Raw genomic sequence first — 16,647 nt, forward strand, 5'->3', positions numbered from 1 at the left:
AGCGCATAATAATACTAGATATATACATGCATCTTTCCAGTCACCCGACTAAGTAGCATCATAATTCTCGTCTAAGCCTTAGGATGCCAGGATAGATAGCCTAAGAGCCCCTAAATCTAGGTCAAATATGCAAATCATTTCGTCCCTTATGTTCCCAGCCGAGGAAGTGCTCCTGATGTACCAAGATCTGTACGGAGTCCATCAGACGCAGTGAGGTATAGTTTATCGATACTTACAAGCAAGACGCGCGACCTGACCTGTTCGCGTTGAGAAACCTGGCTTTCAAACACCTTGACGAGACAAGAAACACGCATCGATGCGAGAGCCAAACGCTTTCCCGAACTAATCAAAGCGTAGGCATGTGATGAGAACAAGATTGCGAGCTGGAAAGAAGGACGACAAAGTTCTCACAGATGAAAAGACCAAGATATTGCGGTCAAGTGTCAAATCCCCATCCAACCTGATCAGTTGCCACAGCTGCAAACTGCATCAAGCTCCTCGCTCCGTTCCCAGCAGTGAACCGACCACCCTGGAAAGCAGCAGAGGCAGCACTCATAGCAGCTCTAGCATTAATCGGGTTGTTAGCCGCAGTGGCATCACCTCTCGCCATCACCTCGTTGAGGAAGGCATCTCCTGCCAGTCCCTGATACCGATCCAAGCAGAGCGTCTTAATCGCAGGGCCATACCTCTCCATCCACTGCTCCTCGCTTACTGTGGTATAGCGCTTTTGACCATCAGGCTGCATTCGGGAGAATGGCCATTCCACTTGAACAACTTGGTATCTCTTGGTCATAAAGAAGAGCACTGGCCATGAGAAGATCCAGAGGAAGGTGAGATAGAAGATCCAACAGATCCAACGGGTGAGTCGCCAGTTGTTGAGGCGGCTAGAGGAGTAGATATCGACTGCTCTATCCGCTACAGGGAGCTCCACAGTGATATGACCTTTGTAGTTGGTAGATCTGATGATGCCGGAGAGACGATCTCGGAGGAGCTCTGTATCCATACCAGTGACTGTTCGAGAAAGGCGGAATCTAAGACGATATTAGATGACATATACAGCACCATCGGAACAGAATGCTTACACTTTGGTACCCGTAGCTTTGGCGCAATATCGATGACACCATTCCTTGAGACTAGGCTTATCATGCCCAACCTCGAGGTCACCTTTCGCTCCCTTCTGCCTGTTCTTGAGAACAGTACCACGGTACGTCTTTTGCCCCGGCTCCGCAGTAGTAAGCTCGGCGGAATTATAATTTTGGAACTCAAAGTTAGGCCACAGATAATTTTGCAAGTTGATCATGATCCTAAAATCGGTCACTTGCTCGCGTTTGGTCTTTCCTTCGTTATCCCTCTTGCTTTCTGAATGCGTTCCTGTGATATGAATATATGGTGAAGGCGGATACTTGGCCATCAACCGAACCCAATATTCCAAAACTTGCGGATCGGCATCGGAACGCGCATCTTGAACATGAACAACTTCATTTCCTATAGTTGTGCGTTTTTGAAAAGCGCGCTTGGAGGTAAAGGCGAAATGGCTCTCAGGCGAGGTGATTCCCGTGAGAAATTCGCCCTGGTTTGGGATTGGAGCTCCAACTGCAGCGGAAGGTGCGGGTGTGTTGGAAAAGGTTTCGGTGACGGCGTCGTTGTAAGAGGGCAGAAGTGCGTCTCCGGCATCAAGAACATCTTCATCTACAGCGTCGACGTATGACGGTTCCCCGACGGTTGTGTGGAGAGACACAGCGTCTGGGTCGTCCGAATAGGGACGGGGACCGGGTGACGGAGGTTTGCCCATTATCACTGGAACGTTCCGAATGTTACTGTTCAATTGAAGGGAGACGCGATCCAAAGTCAGTGAGATGCTCAAATACTCTCAGTTGACCGTGGCGTTGGAAATTCAGGTTTAGGCAACGATGGATGTCTTGGGAAAGAATCAAGGCGCGCTGTAGCCATAATCAAGCCATGACGGATTCAGTAATCTCCGGTCCATTCTCTCAGGGGTTAGTGAAATTTAACCAATAGACGATTGTGGCTGTAAGGCTAACAAGTAAGCGCTAAGCTGACTTCGACTTGATTCGCTTCTGGCTTATCTTATCTCATATCGGTATCTTATCTGCTACTCTAGGGTACGTTCGACACAATGCTTTATCAACAACACAAGAATAGAGCTCTGTAGTCGAATGTTATTTCTTTCTCTTCTTTCAAGGGAGTGAATCAAAGGGTTTAAAAACTCGAGTACCTTCGTTATGTCGTGGTCGAAAGTTAGTATTTGCCACATTTGATCTCTTATCGTGACATTCAGCGAAACCAAAAAAATGTGACGCAAAAGCAACATCTCTCCCTTACAGCTACGTGCACCCCTCCAGATGCGGCGGAGCTGCTTAATCGCTAATCCCCTTTCAATCAGAAGCCTTACCTAACATTCTATCAAGAATACTAATTTTCTTGGTAGCCCGAAGTTTTCTGATGGGGTTCGAACCCACGACCTCGGGCTAACCTTAAGTTACATGCCCTGACCCCTTTTGGGGCAGGACAGTTTCAGACTTTATTTGAGTGAGGACATGGACGTTCATGCCATGTAACGTGTTAGTGTTGCGACAGCCCTGTGATGACATGTTCGTGAAGCGCTAAAGGACCCCTACTTGACCAATGCATTAGACCATTATTGGAAGGTTATCTGGTGGTATCACACCGTCTAATGCCCATTCGGTTCATAGGACCCTTTCACCCGTGTCATCGTCGTACCTAGTGGCCTGAACCCACCATGAACATGGCATTATCTGTATGTGTAATCAATGAGTTATGGGGTACATGGTGGCGTCTGATGCAGTGAACCGATTGCTTTCACCCCTATCATGATATCGCCATTAAGCCAGGCTTGACACCACACGGAACGGCAGTCAGAGCCACGGAATGACGAGCAAGCCGCACTGACAACCCTCACGAGCCTGGTAAATGAAGAGCAGATTGTGCAATAGAAGTCTTTGCCCCTGGAAGACTGTTATGTAGCAAAAGACAACTGTCACAGTCCTTGAATAGTGACTAAAACTTTTTTGATACAGCTAGGATCCTCTTTAGGAGTCCAAAAATAGTTCAGATCCAATTAGATAGATAGGATCCTTCAATCAATGAAGCTCAGGACCAACTCAGAAGTTTGATGCTTTCACAGAACCCCTGACTAGCTCTGATATATCCTCTCCAAGTCTGAAGTAGTAGTAAGAATGACAAATATGTTGAGCCCCTTGTCTGAGACTGCATAGGACACAACCTCTTCTCCGTGGGGCCATTTCCCATCCAGTCTCTCGGGTGTTCTAAAATCTGCAAAGTCAAGCGGATTGAGAATGTTCTGGGCTGCTGCGAGCGCTTCCTCACGGTGGACAAAGATACCCTCGATTTGTGTTTCCTGTTCAGTCCCAGCGCGGTGTTTACTATAGTCGACGGTTGTCTGTATCACATACTGGAGTGATGATGTCCCGGAAGGAAGGACGATTCTGCCATCGCAACCCATCCTCAATTGTAACTTGTTCGGAGTCACGAGTATTGAAACCACGAACACCCGACCACTTAGTGCTTTGGCATACACTAACACTCTGTCGCCGTGTTTGTGTGAGCCCCGGGGGCCTGAATGGAGGGCAAACTCGGCGAAGTCTTCGACCTTGTACCGAAGCATAGGTAGGATTCTGTAGGAGGAGTTCTTAGCTCTGTTGAGAGAACCACAGGTGTTGATAACGTAGGTAGACGGTTGTTTCCCTGAAGGCTCTTTGTGGTAGTCAATCACTGTAAGTAAGACGTGGTATAAATGATCTGTTTGGCTCTCCATCGTTAGGACTGCAAGTGAAATAACTTCGTGAGGTCTATTCATTGGAATTTGAAGGGAGGAAAGTAGAAGTGGGTCAAGCACAGACGGAATAAATAACTTTGATCACAATGGGCCCTGATATGTATTCGAAATTCTTCAACCGTTCCGCATACAGCGACTCAGTCAGCATCTGGCAGTTGCAATCTGTACCGATAGGAATCGCGTCGTGACTCGCGTAGTGATTCATAAGCCTTCAGATACCAAGTGCAGAGATGTGATACAGTCGAGGTTTGTTGTCCATGGTACCACTTTCCACGCTTTGCAGACGCCCGAGGGCCGGGTGAGGGCGCCCAGCGTATTACCACCCTCTTTCAGCTTGGCGAGGGTGACCAACCTCTACCTTTTGCAACATTTGTCAAATCGAGCGCGTGATTAAACCATCAGATCATATCTTCGTCATAATATATAGGCTATCCTTCCGAATTAAATTCCTCTGAACTCCGATGAATTAAACCCAAACCAGATCTACTGAGAGGAGTCCTTTATTAAGAACAGTTGCTTGTCAACTGGCACTCTGGAACCTTCGAGAAAAACTGTTGCCAGACCTCATCCATGTCCGCATTAATCGTCCACGAGACTCTTCACACCCTTATCACACAGGAGGAAGGACGCTACTGCATGATTCCTTGTTTTCTGTCTAATATTTGACTCACTTCTCATCTTACCCTGTTTTGTCTTACTCAAGTTCGTTCTACCGAGACCATGATCCCCAGAAACACCACTCGGCTAATATTACCCAAGGATTCACCCCTGGTTGAGGCCTAGGGCCGCGGGAAGTTCCAGTCAGCCGAGCACCTTCACCTTTTCCTTTTCGACTACCAATGAAAGAGGAATCATACCCCCGTGACGATTCACCACTTCCTCTAGGAACCGGCAAGGATTTGAGACTAGAACCTAAGCAGCAAAAGCTACCCTTAGAGGGAAATCATAGCGCCCCGAATGACATCCATGGGATGTGGAATCAACTCACGAATACAAAAGCAAAAGCTCAGATTACGCCATTCAGCGTTACCGGGCTAGGGCAGCTCGGTGATCTTGATGGTGTTTGCCTTCTTGAACGCGAGCACATCTTCCACTCGGGTTGTATTGCTGCTTACTATCTGGCTCAACGCGATACATGTCCAGTATGCGCCCCCGATGTTGCTCACTACAGACCTACGCTACAAGGGACGCCCCAAGCATGTCTCTGACATCGTTAAGAGACATTGTAACAGTGTACAGAGTACATCATAGCTTCAGACCTAAGCTCTGAATAGGGGTGAAATTGAATGAACCAGGAGGCCGTTTGGGCTAAGATTAAGCATGTTGGGGATCATACCACCCACTGGAGCCTGAACCACCCATAATGTAACAGTTGCGTTAGTTCATCAAATTTTGGCTATTGCTCTGTCACTGGTTTGTGACAAGTCTTCGTAGTAAGGGGGCTGGATTGATCCTTTACGCCACCCGTCTTTACCAGCCAGGACAGTACCATGAGTTAGCCATCCTACCCATGTCAACTCAATTTAGCACCTTCACTCCACTGACTGATTTGGAATACAATCCTTTTATTATCTTCGTCTAATGTTAATATCCGCCGAGGTGCGCGATCAGGAATGCCCTGCTGGTGCAATAACTGGCGCCAACCGAGGCATCTGCATCTCCCAACGAGTCTGGTGACGTGATCGATGTTTCGAGAGCGGCGAGCAGCTTTTGACACCTTCTTTTCAGGCGTGATCTGGAGTACTTCTCCGTCTCATTGTGACATTTTAGCGCTAGCTTCACAGTAGCTCTGAAATCTGACTCTATGCCGGGTTCCTGTCAGCCTTTGAGACACTCGTCACAACCTAATATCCTCCAACCCCTTTTCTGGGCCGTCGATGTTATTTTTGTTGCCCGCGTCGTCTCATGGACATTCCAGTGCGGGCTTCACGACAAATTTGGAGGTAGAGTCAAAGCTCTACCCCATTTTGCTATCACTAAATTGAGAGGGACTTCCATGACAGATATAATGGCTACTTTAGCAAATGAATTTATGGGGAAATTCTACTGATGGCACAGGCCATTGGGACAGCTATGGGAGACCCTGAGTCAGACGAAACCTTAGTCAGATAGGGCTCGTTATCTGGGTTTTCTGGGAGTGATGATGAGGGATGGGCATACGCTTCCTATAGGGCTACAGGGTGAAATAGGCGGAGCGGGATCCTGCTCATGTTTGGACTTACCCGGGCCAAACAGTATTCCTAAAAGGCTAGCCCCGGCACTCAAAAAAGGGTTTGCCGGCCTCGACGCTAAAAGCAATGGCAGGCAGACTTGGCGATGCTTAGTGGAACTACCTGTTATGACCAGAGATTGATAGTTCTGCTGTTGCCCACGCATCTTGAACTAACTGTGATCCGCAAACAGAAGAACATTTGTGATGTCGCTTGTGGTCTAGGTATTTGCCATTTGGGTACTAGACTGGCAGGAGAGCACAATAAGGATACGACACGTACACAGCTTAGTGTCAGCCACTCCAGGTTGCAATTTGGCAAGGGCTACTCGGGTTGAAGCCTTAGTTTAAGAGGGCACCCTTATACATCCATGCTGGTGGCATATCGAGTGGGTGGGATACGGCCGCGGTAAATTCCGTGCGTAAAGCTTGTCTGGGAAAGGAGTTCGTTGTGGCGGTCTGAAACATTGAGGGGATATAATCACAATGGAGCGGGCGTTAAGCGTACTTTCTTTTCTTGACGTGTCCAGGCTGCAAGCGTCTCAGTGACATCCAACCAATGGTTTGTGAAAATCTCTAAAGACGTGAATGCCTCAGGTAGAACAATCTATGACTACCTAGATAACGGCTAGCCACTTACCCCTCGACGAGATCCAACGAGGTAGAATTTTGTCACCCAAACCAAAAGCAAGGCCTTATCACCGTTGTGACATTTACTCGATTTATTGGTTTAAAATGTAGTCCTCTGTAGTGCCGAGTGTACCTAAATCAGGCGACAGAAATCTTTTGGAACATGATATCAGGGCTTCAAATGTTATAGCCAGACATGAGAGGTACTGTAGTCATATTTCGTGGTCTTATTGACATGATTCGGGGCTGTTTCTAAGATAGGTTAGAATGGTAAAAAGTGCCCTGAGTACATGGAAGTCTAGAACGGTCTGTCGACCCGACATACAGGTAAGAGTCTAGAACGGCCCATTGAGGGGTACCAACCAAGGTGCAGTGATGACCTTGGATACCGTCCTCTTGACATTCGGCATTTGGTGAAATGTGTAAGTCTTGAGATAAGCCCTTGCTGTGGGAATAAGCGTCATATACGATTGTGTCATCTTCTAGAAAGTAAAGCCTTCCCCTAGGTTAATGAAGTCAAGGGCACTGTTTTAATGATTTCTCCTCAAACCTTATTTCAACTGACTACGTAGCCAATAGATTTCGACTGAACCCCTCCTATCTGGAGATCGAACCATCGTATACGCGGTCCCCCATCTTCCCAGATTGTGTGTCTGAACTCCATTCGGATGACTCGGAGCCTTCCACTACCCTTTGCGCTGCGTCTTGGATGTATCGTTGTATGAGCACGCAACCACATCTGTTGTGTGTCAGCAGTTCAGACTTGAGCATGAAAGCCTCCTCCTTCAAAACATTGTAGTAAGCAGAAAGTTCTCGATGCCTCGTTTCCAATGTTTCCACTCTCATTTTCATTGCCTCCACCTGACTGCGTTTTCGCTCGCGAAATTTAGCAGCGGCTACCTTATTCCATCGCAACACTGACTCATATTTGGCAGAACGCTTGATCGTGGGTCCGGCTCTGCGCTTCTTTACTGTAGACAAGCTTTTGGTGTCTTGGTACCGAATGCTATCAGAAGACCCCGCAGAAGAATCGTAGGTTGTAGTTTGAAGGCTTGTCGTGTCTTTTGCTGGCGAGAACAGCTCTTGATCGCCTTGAGACATGATAGTGTGCGCTGGTGGCTCGTAATGGGTCGGTATTGAGAGGGAATGGACTTTCTCAACATCTGTAAGATGAACCCATTTATCCGTTGGATCTAAACTTCCGTACCACCCCGGACCACAGTTCGATGATGGTACGAGTTGAAAACCGTCAGGCTCAAGCGGAAGACGAGGGTGTGCAAAAGGATTCCATATCCCTTCAAGCGGGAGGAAGGTACTGTGAATCAGGTGATGGGTTTCAGTAGAACTATTGCCGTCGTAAAGGTCGGTCAAGAAGGTTGTCTCAATGTTGAGTAATGGCTCTGCGAAATCCATTCTTCTTGCTGCCCCCTTCTTTGTGCTTTCTTATATCTCAATATTGGACGTAGCTCCTCAACACGGCCTGATGGAGCTGTGGCTGATTTAGACGGACAGTATGATACCAATAGATATGATTAGCTGAGTACGGTAAAGTTTGGGATTGATATACAGTCATTAAAATACATGTGGCAAGAGTGATATCTCTAGTTTGGATGGCAATCGCAACTTTAATATTCTCAAAGTTTGTATCATTGCTAGGATGTTGGGTTTCATGATAATACGCAAGTGATATTATTGTCAACATATCATTTCGACCAAATCTTCCCTCGACGTAAAACATCGTATCACGGTTCATTCTTACGACAACCCTGCCTCTATCCCCATCTCGCTCAGGCCGCAAGCAAAGACAAAATACAACCTTGAATGTATATTATCCCCTGTCTCTTACATTTCGTTTTCGTTCGCATCTGTTTCTCTCTGGTGTTTTCAAGCAATTACAGCGCCGCTATCTCTAAGTAGGGTTAGCATCTAAAATTAGTGCTTATCCAACAAATACTGCTTAGCCAGTAAAATCTCCCATTGTCATTCAACTGCCGCATGATACCTTCTGCATAAGCTCAGTCTCCAAATACCCGTGGTCTAGATCAGCATGGACTCCGCAAACGCCACCAAAAACGCCAAGTAACATGACCCTTTGATCCGACACCTTGACATGATATCAGGCCATACGTGATATGATATGTGATAGGAAGCACGTGGTATTCAGTCTAGATGCGGATTGGTGGTCATCCTCCGAGCAGATTCACTCGTCCTACAGGCAACCATCGCCTGCCTTCGTCCCTTTTTGGAGTTCCTTCCTCGAGTGATGCAGGTAGGCTTCACTTGGAGCGCTCACCTGGTTCCTTTGTATGCGATATCGGTCGTGTTCACTGATATGCATCTACATGATTGAATTGTTGATGTATTTATCTGTGGAAGTCCACTTCAAAGTTCATGCCCGAGTTGTTATCCCAAAACTCTTCCATAGCAACAGAATAACGAACGCAGAAGAAAAAAGGATCAGACCCAAGATCATCCTCTCGAGGCAACGCAACGGTGATAACAAACTTGTCATTCTTTTTTCCTCCCCCGTGACTTGAGGTGCGATAATATTGACCAGGCGTTTCTGAAATTGTTTTCCAATAGTCTCTGGTGTACCGACAAACGACCCGCTTCTCGTATGCTAGGTCAGCCACAACGACAAATATGACCAAGACATTTCGGCGACTGGAGAAAAAGACTCTCTGAACCCTTACAGGCATGTCATTACGCGTTGGATTGCGACAGGGAAAGTTGGGTGTTGATATGTTCCACTCAGCCTCCTGTGTGATAGGTGTTTCAGCTCTAACACTATGTACAGATGGTTTGTCTGTGACAAAACAAGGGGATGTGGTAACCATGCTTGGCTGATCTGCCTTGAGGAAGAAACAGATACGTTCTAAGTCCTGATCAAAATGAACGGTTTTGGGCATTGATAGCGTAGTACCGGTGACTTCGGGATCAGGCTTTTGCAAGATCAAACAAGATCTTTGTCGCAACGCCCCTTTCTTCTTTTGCGCAGTTCGTTTGGCGGAGCTGTGTGGCGAAAAGCAATAAAGATTTATAACAGGGAGCTGCTTTTTCATCATATCCTCATTTGAACGATTTAATGACAGTCCCTGAGACCTGAGATGAAGAATGTGCTTGGTGGTTTCTTTGAGCCCCGCTGTGATTGTGGCGCATTTGCCAGAGGCAGTAGAGAGATCGATCTCTGGTGCAAGAGATTGAGCGCCCGCTGATACAACTCCACGGTATCTCTGGGCCAGATGCCCAGAACACAGCGTAGCTGCGTCACTACTGGGGGCAGCGAAACTAGATAACATGGTCTCTAGCTCTAGACAAATGAATGTCGTACGAGATAATCTTTCGAATGGTTGAAGGATCTGGAAAAACCCTTGCAGTTGTATATAGGTTCGTTCTGCGAAGGAGGAGCCACAGGAGGAGTCCCAAGATAATTAATGTCATCAGTTTATCACAGTAAAGAAGATTTACGAAGAGGAGGAATTTGAAATATCTGCATCTCGAGATATATAAACGGGGACGATCGTTATCCGTGAGGTCCGAGATCTTATGTTCAGCGGTTCCATCAATGGCTCCCTTGCCCTAAATTAACTTTGTGACTAGATCATGACACGAGCCGTCATTAGGGGTCATCGGCGGTATCATCTTGTCTTTGACTATATGGTGGGTCGATGAATTGAGTTTCCCAAGTCTAGTAGGAGGATTGAATGATGCATAAATTTAACTATTATTACGCCCCATTTCGCATTAGGAAATTCCCTAATAGAGACAATAAAGTGCGACTAAGTTTACGTTGATATAATAGTGACGTAACCCGGTTAAATGTTAGAGATGATGCGTGATCTGAGGTCAAATGTACCGCCTAGTCAAGGTTTTTCCGAGCCGCAAGTGCCGAGGTATACATGTAAAAGCAACACAATGATACGGATCTCACTTACGAATAACTATCCAAGTGGTAGCTTCATTTTATGTGACTGTGCAGAGTTTGGATCTGTTCCTAGTACCATAGGTTTCTCCATACCAGAAGCGTTTCTTTATCTCAAGGCTCAATAGTTTGCACTGAGTAGGCTAAGCTTCAAACTGAATGGATGGAGACGAAACCGCATCCAATTCCACCACGACTCCCCTTGTCCTACTTCCACTTTGCCCCGTTGTCGACGTGGTGCCTGATTCCTCACGCAGTGTCCTTGTCGTTGTGGTTATCTCTCTAAGGCGTCGTCGTATGGCTAAATGAAACAAACGCGCCTCGGCTAGCTGACTAGTGCTCTGCAGCTGATGACGCCGTCTGCTGTGGTATCGCGCAATAAGAACATTCGTCGAAGGAAAGCAGGAGCACACAATACCAACAGTAATCTCCAGAGTACTATATTCAGATGATCAGCCACTTAGACTCATAACCATAGGCAGTATTGATCTGAACAGAAACTTACGTCAAGATCCCGATCCTAGTATAGTCTACCGTAATGTCATTTGAGTTTAGAAAATCGGCAATCACTTTAGCACGAAAGCATGTGGCTCCCGTTGCTATACCTCCGATGCCTAGAAGTAAAAGAACCTTGATCCTTTCTTGAACAGATCGTTCAAGTCTGTATACCAACGGAATCGGTATCAATAAGATGATGACGTCTGTAACAATTGCCAGGGCTATACTTGCAAAAAAAACCTTTCGCTGATTGAGACACTGGCCATTTTGTACCGAGGGATCCCAAAGAGTTCTAATTGGGCGACAAAGGAAGATCGTCACTACCTCCATGGGAACATAAGCTGCCAGCGAGGCCCAGATGAAATAATAGATGCTTTTCGAGTAATATCTCTCAACCCGGAAGACTCTGGCGATAACAAGTAGTATTGTAGTCTTGGTACAGAAGGCAGCTGGGCAGTACAATGTTGTACTAATATAAAACCACTGGTTCACAGTAAATCAGTAATAGAGAATGGTGATCAGATCAAAAAACACCTACCTTAAGCCAGCGATAATATTCCTCTTTAGAGATGTCCCAAGCATGGTATCCTGCTCCGTTGTAAGCCACTATATGAGTCAGAAAGTTCAGATATCCACCTTGTAAAGGGCGATTACTCATTGACATCGATGCTATATACAAGATAAAAAGCATCTAAGACTTATAAGTGGTGGTTCTTTGTAGACTTGGCGGTTTGCTATACATAAGCTGCAAAACATGTCCCTATATTCTTTCCTGTTAGCTTCCTCATTCGAAGGAATGAAAAACTTACAATCTTCTACAGAAATCTGTTTTCGAATAAAGATTCGTACATATGCTCTAGTTGTAAAAAAGAGTGTAGTTAAGATTGTAAAGACGCTTATCATAGCTATATTTAGTGTCCAGTAGATATCTTTCGGGTTCCCGTAATCCACTGTAATGTCTGGAGGAGAAGGTTGATTTGAGTCTGGTCCTGTAGAGTTCCACATGAGTGCTGAAAGTGACTAGGAAGGGTCAATAGCGCTGGCATCTGGAGGGACAAATAAAAAAAATCCCACTTCAACGTAAGAGCAAATTTCTGTTGTTCATAAGGTATGTCTATTGGTGGTACTCTCAGCAGGCAACACCCAAAGTTCAATGATGTGATATGATGTAGTAGACTCCAAGTATCCTGATTACTCGCTTCACATCCCTGCTTTTGGTGTGTTGCAACATCCTCATGCCAGGCTAGCAGTATACTACTGAAGACAGTGGCGGCTACCGTATGGGGCTCTCCTCCGTGGCAAGACGGAGTGGACACGGGAACATCCTGAAACGCTCTATTTCTTATCGATCTGCCACTCTATGAAAAATCCTGGCCATCGGCTTAGATTGTGGCTCGACTAGATTGTCTGAACTGGAAGCCGTGCTTATCAATCCATCCCTGCCCCTCTTTATGCAACATGCCACTCTGCAGTACGTTTTAGGTTACATTGCTGGCTTTGTGAAATGATGACTCGAGCTAATCTTTGATCAGAAGGTTCATGCCACGCGCACCTCATTCGCGGTCCCTACTTCACCAACCGTGGCCGATTGACCCTCGACGTTTGCTTCAATGGCCCCAAATAAGCCAGCTTTGTAAGGCCACATTGGACTTACTGATATAATTCTCATCCTTTCCGCCATTCAATAACACATATAAGCAGGGTGAGTAGTCTTCCCTTTCCTGTTCTTCACTTCCTCCTTATCAATTTACCCAACATCTCAAATCTACCAGTAACGTTATGTTTCAGAGTCAAATATTCAATCTGGTAGTGGCTGTAAATGTCGGTGAAATGGTCCCGGGGGTCCTGACTCAAGGGCTTCACGTTATTGGACTCTTCCAAACTATAGACCATTTTCTGACCAATACGGGATCCATTGGTCGTGCAGTTGTGGGACTCTTCCCGGGCATCGGGAGGTTGGGCGGAGTCGGTAAAGACGTCCGCATCGAATGAGATGCCTTACGCTTCCTCTATAGCTTCGAACTTCGCGTCGAGTCAACCGTCATGGCACTCAGAACCTTAAACCAAAATATTATGTGAGCCTGATCGGAAGCTTCCGCTGCAATTCGGTCCCCGATGCAGAGGATCCGAAGGGGGTCATAGAGGCCTGCAAGATGCACGATAGGTGCGCAACGATTACCAACGCGACGACACATCACACCTTCCTTTGCATTGGACTCGGCCTGGCTGACTTTCTCTGAAGAGTAAGTGATTACATCGTATGGTTATATTGATTCGGAACAACGTCGCTTTCAGTTTCGATGGCTGGAGAAGGGTCGGCCAAAATGTACCGGAACAAACCATAGAGAACTATAGAAGGGAAACGTAGAGCGTGGCCGATAACACAAGATTGTGAACTAAGTTGATTTACTGAGCTAATGTATGGGCGGATCTGTAATATTTGCTGCCTGGAGGATGGTCTTCATGTTCCTAGCTCTCCCCACGTGGATGGTCAACATGATAGATGTTCTTTGAGACTTATGGCAATAACAAAACCATGAAGTGGTAGTCTGAGCTCGCCTGAGATGACTAGATTATTGCGTCCCTTGTGCTCCCAGTGAACAACCTCTTTCTGACGCCACCTCACTTGACTTCTAACCTGAGGGCATCATATTGAACATACAACGTGTCAGGCAGAAGTGCCGTCTCAATACTAGAAGCATTGAAAGGCAAACTCAGCAGAAACTCATTCCTGCCCTGCTTTAAGTTCGAAGCAGGAAACTGGAACTTATGCTCAATGTTCTGGCACGCAACAGCACTGCGAACAGCACAAGAGCCACTTCTCCAATATGGGATAACCCAAGTATCTTCGTACCCGCCATTTACGCGGACAGTCCAGGGCAGGTTGGAGTTGAAGCGGTCATTGACAGGTGTCCATTTCGCGTTGCCGTTTCCTGTTCGCGATCCAGCAATTTGGACGGTAAAGGTGGCCGTTTTGGAATTCTTGAGTTGTGACTTGGTCAGGTCGAACGTGATAGTCCAGTTGTTGACGTTATCATAGTAGTTCTCAGAGCGAAGATGATTTCCCTTGGCGGCGAAGAAGGACCAGTGGACGTAGTTAAGATCTTTCGCTTCGTCATCCTTTCCGACGTGAAAGTTTACTCCTTTAGGGAAATCCTCCTCGAAGTCGTATTTACCCCAGTAGATGCGGTACTGCTCGGGCTCAAGAGGCTTGGAGGTATCTGGGGCGTAGCCGTGGAGGTATTCGCCCGAGGACTTATCCGGAGTGCCGATACGCCAGAGCTCTTTACCAGCACTTTCTTCCTTCCATGTGAAGGTGCCCTTGTTATGCGACTTGAAGATCTTGATGTCGTCCTTGATCAACCATCCGAAGATTCCGTCAGCATAGATAGTCACTCGGTAAGTCCCTTCGGCAACCTGCGGAATGCTGTATTTGCCAGAACTGTCAATCTCAGCCCAGTATTGGAGCGATTTGGTGTTGAACACGTTGAGTTGAAAATCTTGCTTATTCTCTGAAAGAACGACGATCGGCTTTTTCGCATTCTTGGGAAGATTTACTTTGCCGCTGAATGTGGTTCTCTTCGTTGAAGGAACAAAATTAGGAACATGGCTGGCGATGCTATCATAGAACTTGGAATTCCAAGTAGGGTCGGCGTACTTGGCGGCATCGGCCCTCAATTCCGCAAGGCTTGTGTCTTTGTCGCCTTTGTTGAAGTAGTAAAATTGGGGGCCCCATGTTCTGTCAAAACCATGGGTGATGTTTGGCATAGGAGCACCATGATGACCAGAGACCATGTAGTTATAGACGATGCCATCGACAACCAGATCAGAATGCAGAGGGCCACCATAGTATGTTTCGCGCGTGTTGTGAACGAGCCAAGAACCGAACGTACTGCCATCGTCACTGGTAGAGCCATCACTGAACTCTCCATGAACATCATGATTGCGCCAGCTCTCAGAAAGACTGTACTTGGTCCAGTAGTCGGAGTATTGCTTTACATAAGGGTCGTTGGTCTTGTCGCCGACGTACCATGTCGCATCCTGAACGGTCAGAGCTCCAGCAGCGTCAGGAAGAGGTCCATAGTTGCCGTCGCTTGTGGAGAAATGAGTCCAAAGCTTGGTGTTAGGACGAAACAATGTCCTAAGCTCTCCCAAATCGCGTAGGAATGGCTTAGATGGGTTGAAGTATGTAAGCCGAGTGAAGGCATGTAGACCCGTTTCTTCACCGCGAAGGAAGAAGTACTGCGACAAGGTCTGATTGGTTGCCTGGAAAGTGTCGCTCATAATGATCCCTGCATACTTTGTTCCGGTAGAGTCAGTTCCTTTAACAAGGCGAAGCTGGGCAGTACTGCCTGGTGTCCAGAACCCGCTTGGGGTACAGGAACAATCGAGATAAGGTCCCTTGCCGGTGTTTCCGCTGACCGGTCCGAGAAGGTCTTGGCTGTCGAGTCTAACATCAATGATATGCCCATTAGACTTGGCTAAGGCGACGGCAAATCGATCATTTGAAAGAGAGATATGAGTGGAATTCTCTGCGGCTTTCAGATCGGCCAAGGCATAGCTCACTAGCCCAGCGGCCAATGCCAATCGCTTGAGGTCGAAGACTAGCATGATGAATTATCGAGTAGCCTCTACTTCAAGATACAGCAGGTCGAGGCAAATGTGGGTTTTAATGACCAAAACACCAGTCGGCTTTGTTTATGCCGAGCTCTTCGGCCACAGATGTTCCGAATGATGCCTCATAGGGCGCTTATGAAAACAGGATCATTTAGCCGGCCAAGTTATATGGAGATCAACGCGGGGAAGACAAGGGTTGTGCAAGCGGATTCTGTCATGTGCATGCGCTGTAAACATAAGGCGACCAAAATAAAACAATTCAAACGCTAGTTTAAGCTAGCATAAGATGAACAAGCTATTTCGTCTCTCGTCTTCTTCGTGGCTTCTCTTCCGCCACCCTCATAATACTTGCGCAAGACGAGCGGCTATAATTCCCATTGGTGCATTTTTGGAAGTAATTGATGCGGACCTGCATATGTGTGTAATGTTCCTGTCGTCGATTCCTGTATCTGCGTCGAGCAGCTTCCTTCTTGGTACAACGGTCATGCACTTCTCTGATTGTACCATGAGTAGGACAATAGGCAAGAGAAAGATGCACAGACAATTCAATATCGTCGGGGTACATGATAGTATTGGAGAATCACAGTATTGAATGATCAAAACGGAGGCCGAAATGTGACCAAGTTGTCGGCGGCGACGATGGCAATGGAACCTGTGTGAGCATTGAAGTCATAGTGCTTCAAAAGTGTAATTCAAGATGGAAACCTTATTATCAGGATGGTAGTGGAAACTAATCAAGGTTTTTCGGAGGAGCGAGTCCTGTAAAGTATGCGGATAAAACACAGGTAGATTGCCATTTTCCCAGTGTCGCGAGCCTTTTCACCTCCTCTTCGACCGAATCATGTACCGTCAATGACCCAGGAAAGCATGTGTCAAAGGGGAAGAGATTCCAGTACACTGACTTCCATCTGAGTCGGCAGAGTGGTTGATATT

At 46.7% G+C, this 16,647-nt stretch overlaps 3 protein-coding genes across 3 annotated transcripts; all 3 read right to left on the bottom strand.

The window, feature by feature from the left end:
- Window positions 1–436: 436 nt before the first annotated feature.
- On the bottom strand, window positions 437–1,792 carry FIESC28_00388 (uncharacterized protein; the record flags this gene model as incomplete). Its single annotated transcript, XM_031154539.1, has 2 exons — window positions 437–1,031; window positions 1,083–1,792. 2 exons carry the CDS (start codon window positions 1,790–1,792, stop codon window positions 437–439), a joined length of 1,305 nt encoding a protein of 434 aa, XP_031021398.1.
- Window positions 1,793–3,175: 1,383 nt separating this feature from the next.
- Window positions 3,176–3,817, bottom strand: FIESC28_00389 (uncharacterized protein; the record flags this gene model as incomplete). Its single annotated transcript, XM_031154540.1, has 1 exon — window positions 3,176–3,817. The coding sequence occupies one exon, from the start codon at window positions 3,815–3,817 to the stop codon at window positions 3,176–3,178; it is 642 nt and encodes a 213-aa protein (XP_031021399.1).
- A 9,902-nt stretch (window positions 3,818–13,719) lies between these two features.
- On the bottom strand, window positions 13,720–15,708 carry FIESC28_00390 (uncharacterized protein; the record flags this gene model as incomplete). Its single annotated transcript, XM_031154541.1, has 1 exon — window positions 13,720–15,708. The coding sequence occupies one exon, from the start codon at window positions 15,706–15,708 to the stop codon at window positions 13,720–13,722; it is 1,989 nt and encodes a 662-aa protein (XP_031021400.1).
- Window positions 15,709–16,647: the final 939 nt, after the last annotated feature.

Source organism: Fusarium coffeatum (genome assembly GCF_003316985.1).
Source record: "Fusarium coffeatum strain FIESC_28 chromosome Unknown BRIP53273_contig_9, whole genome shotgun sequence".
NCBI classification, from domain to species: domain Eukaryota; kingdom Fungi; phylum Ascomycota; class Sordariomycetes; order Hypocreales; family Nectriaceae; genus Fusarium; species Fusarium coffeatum.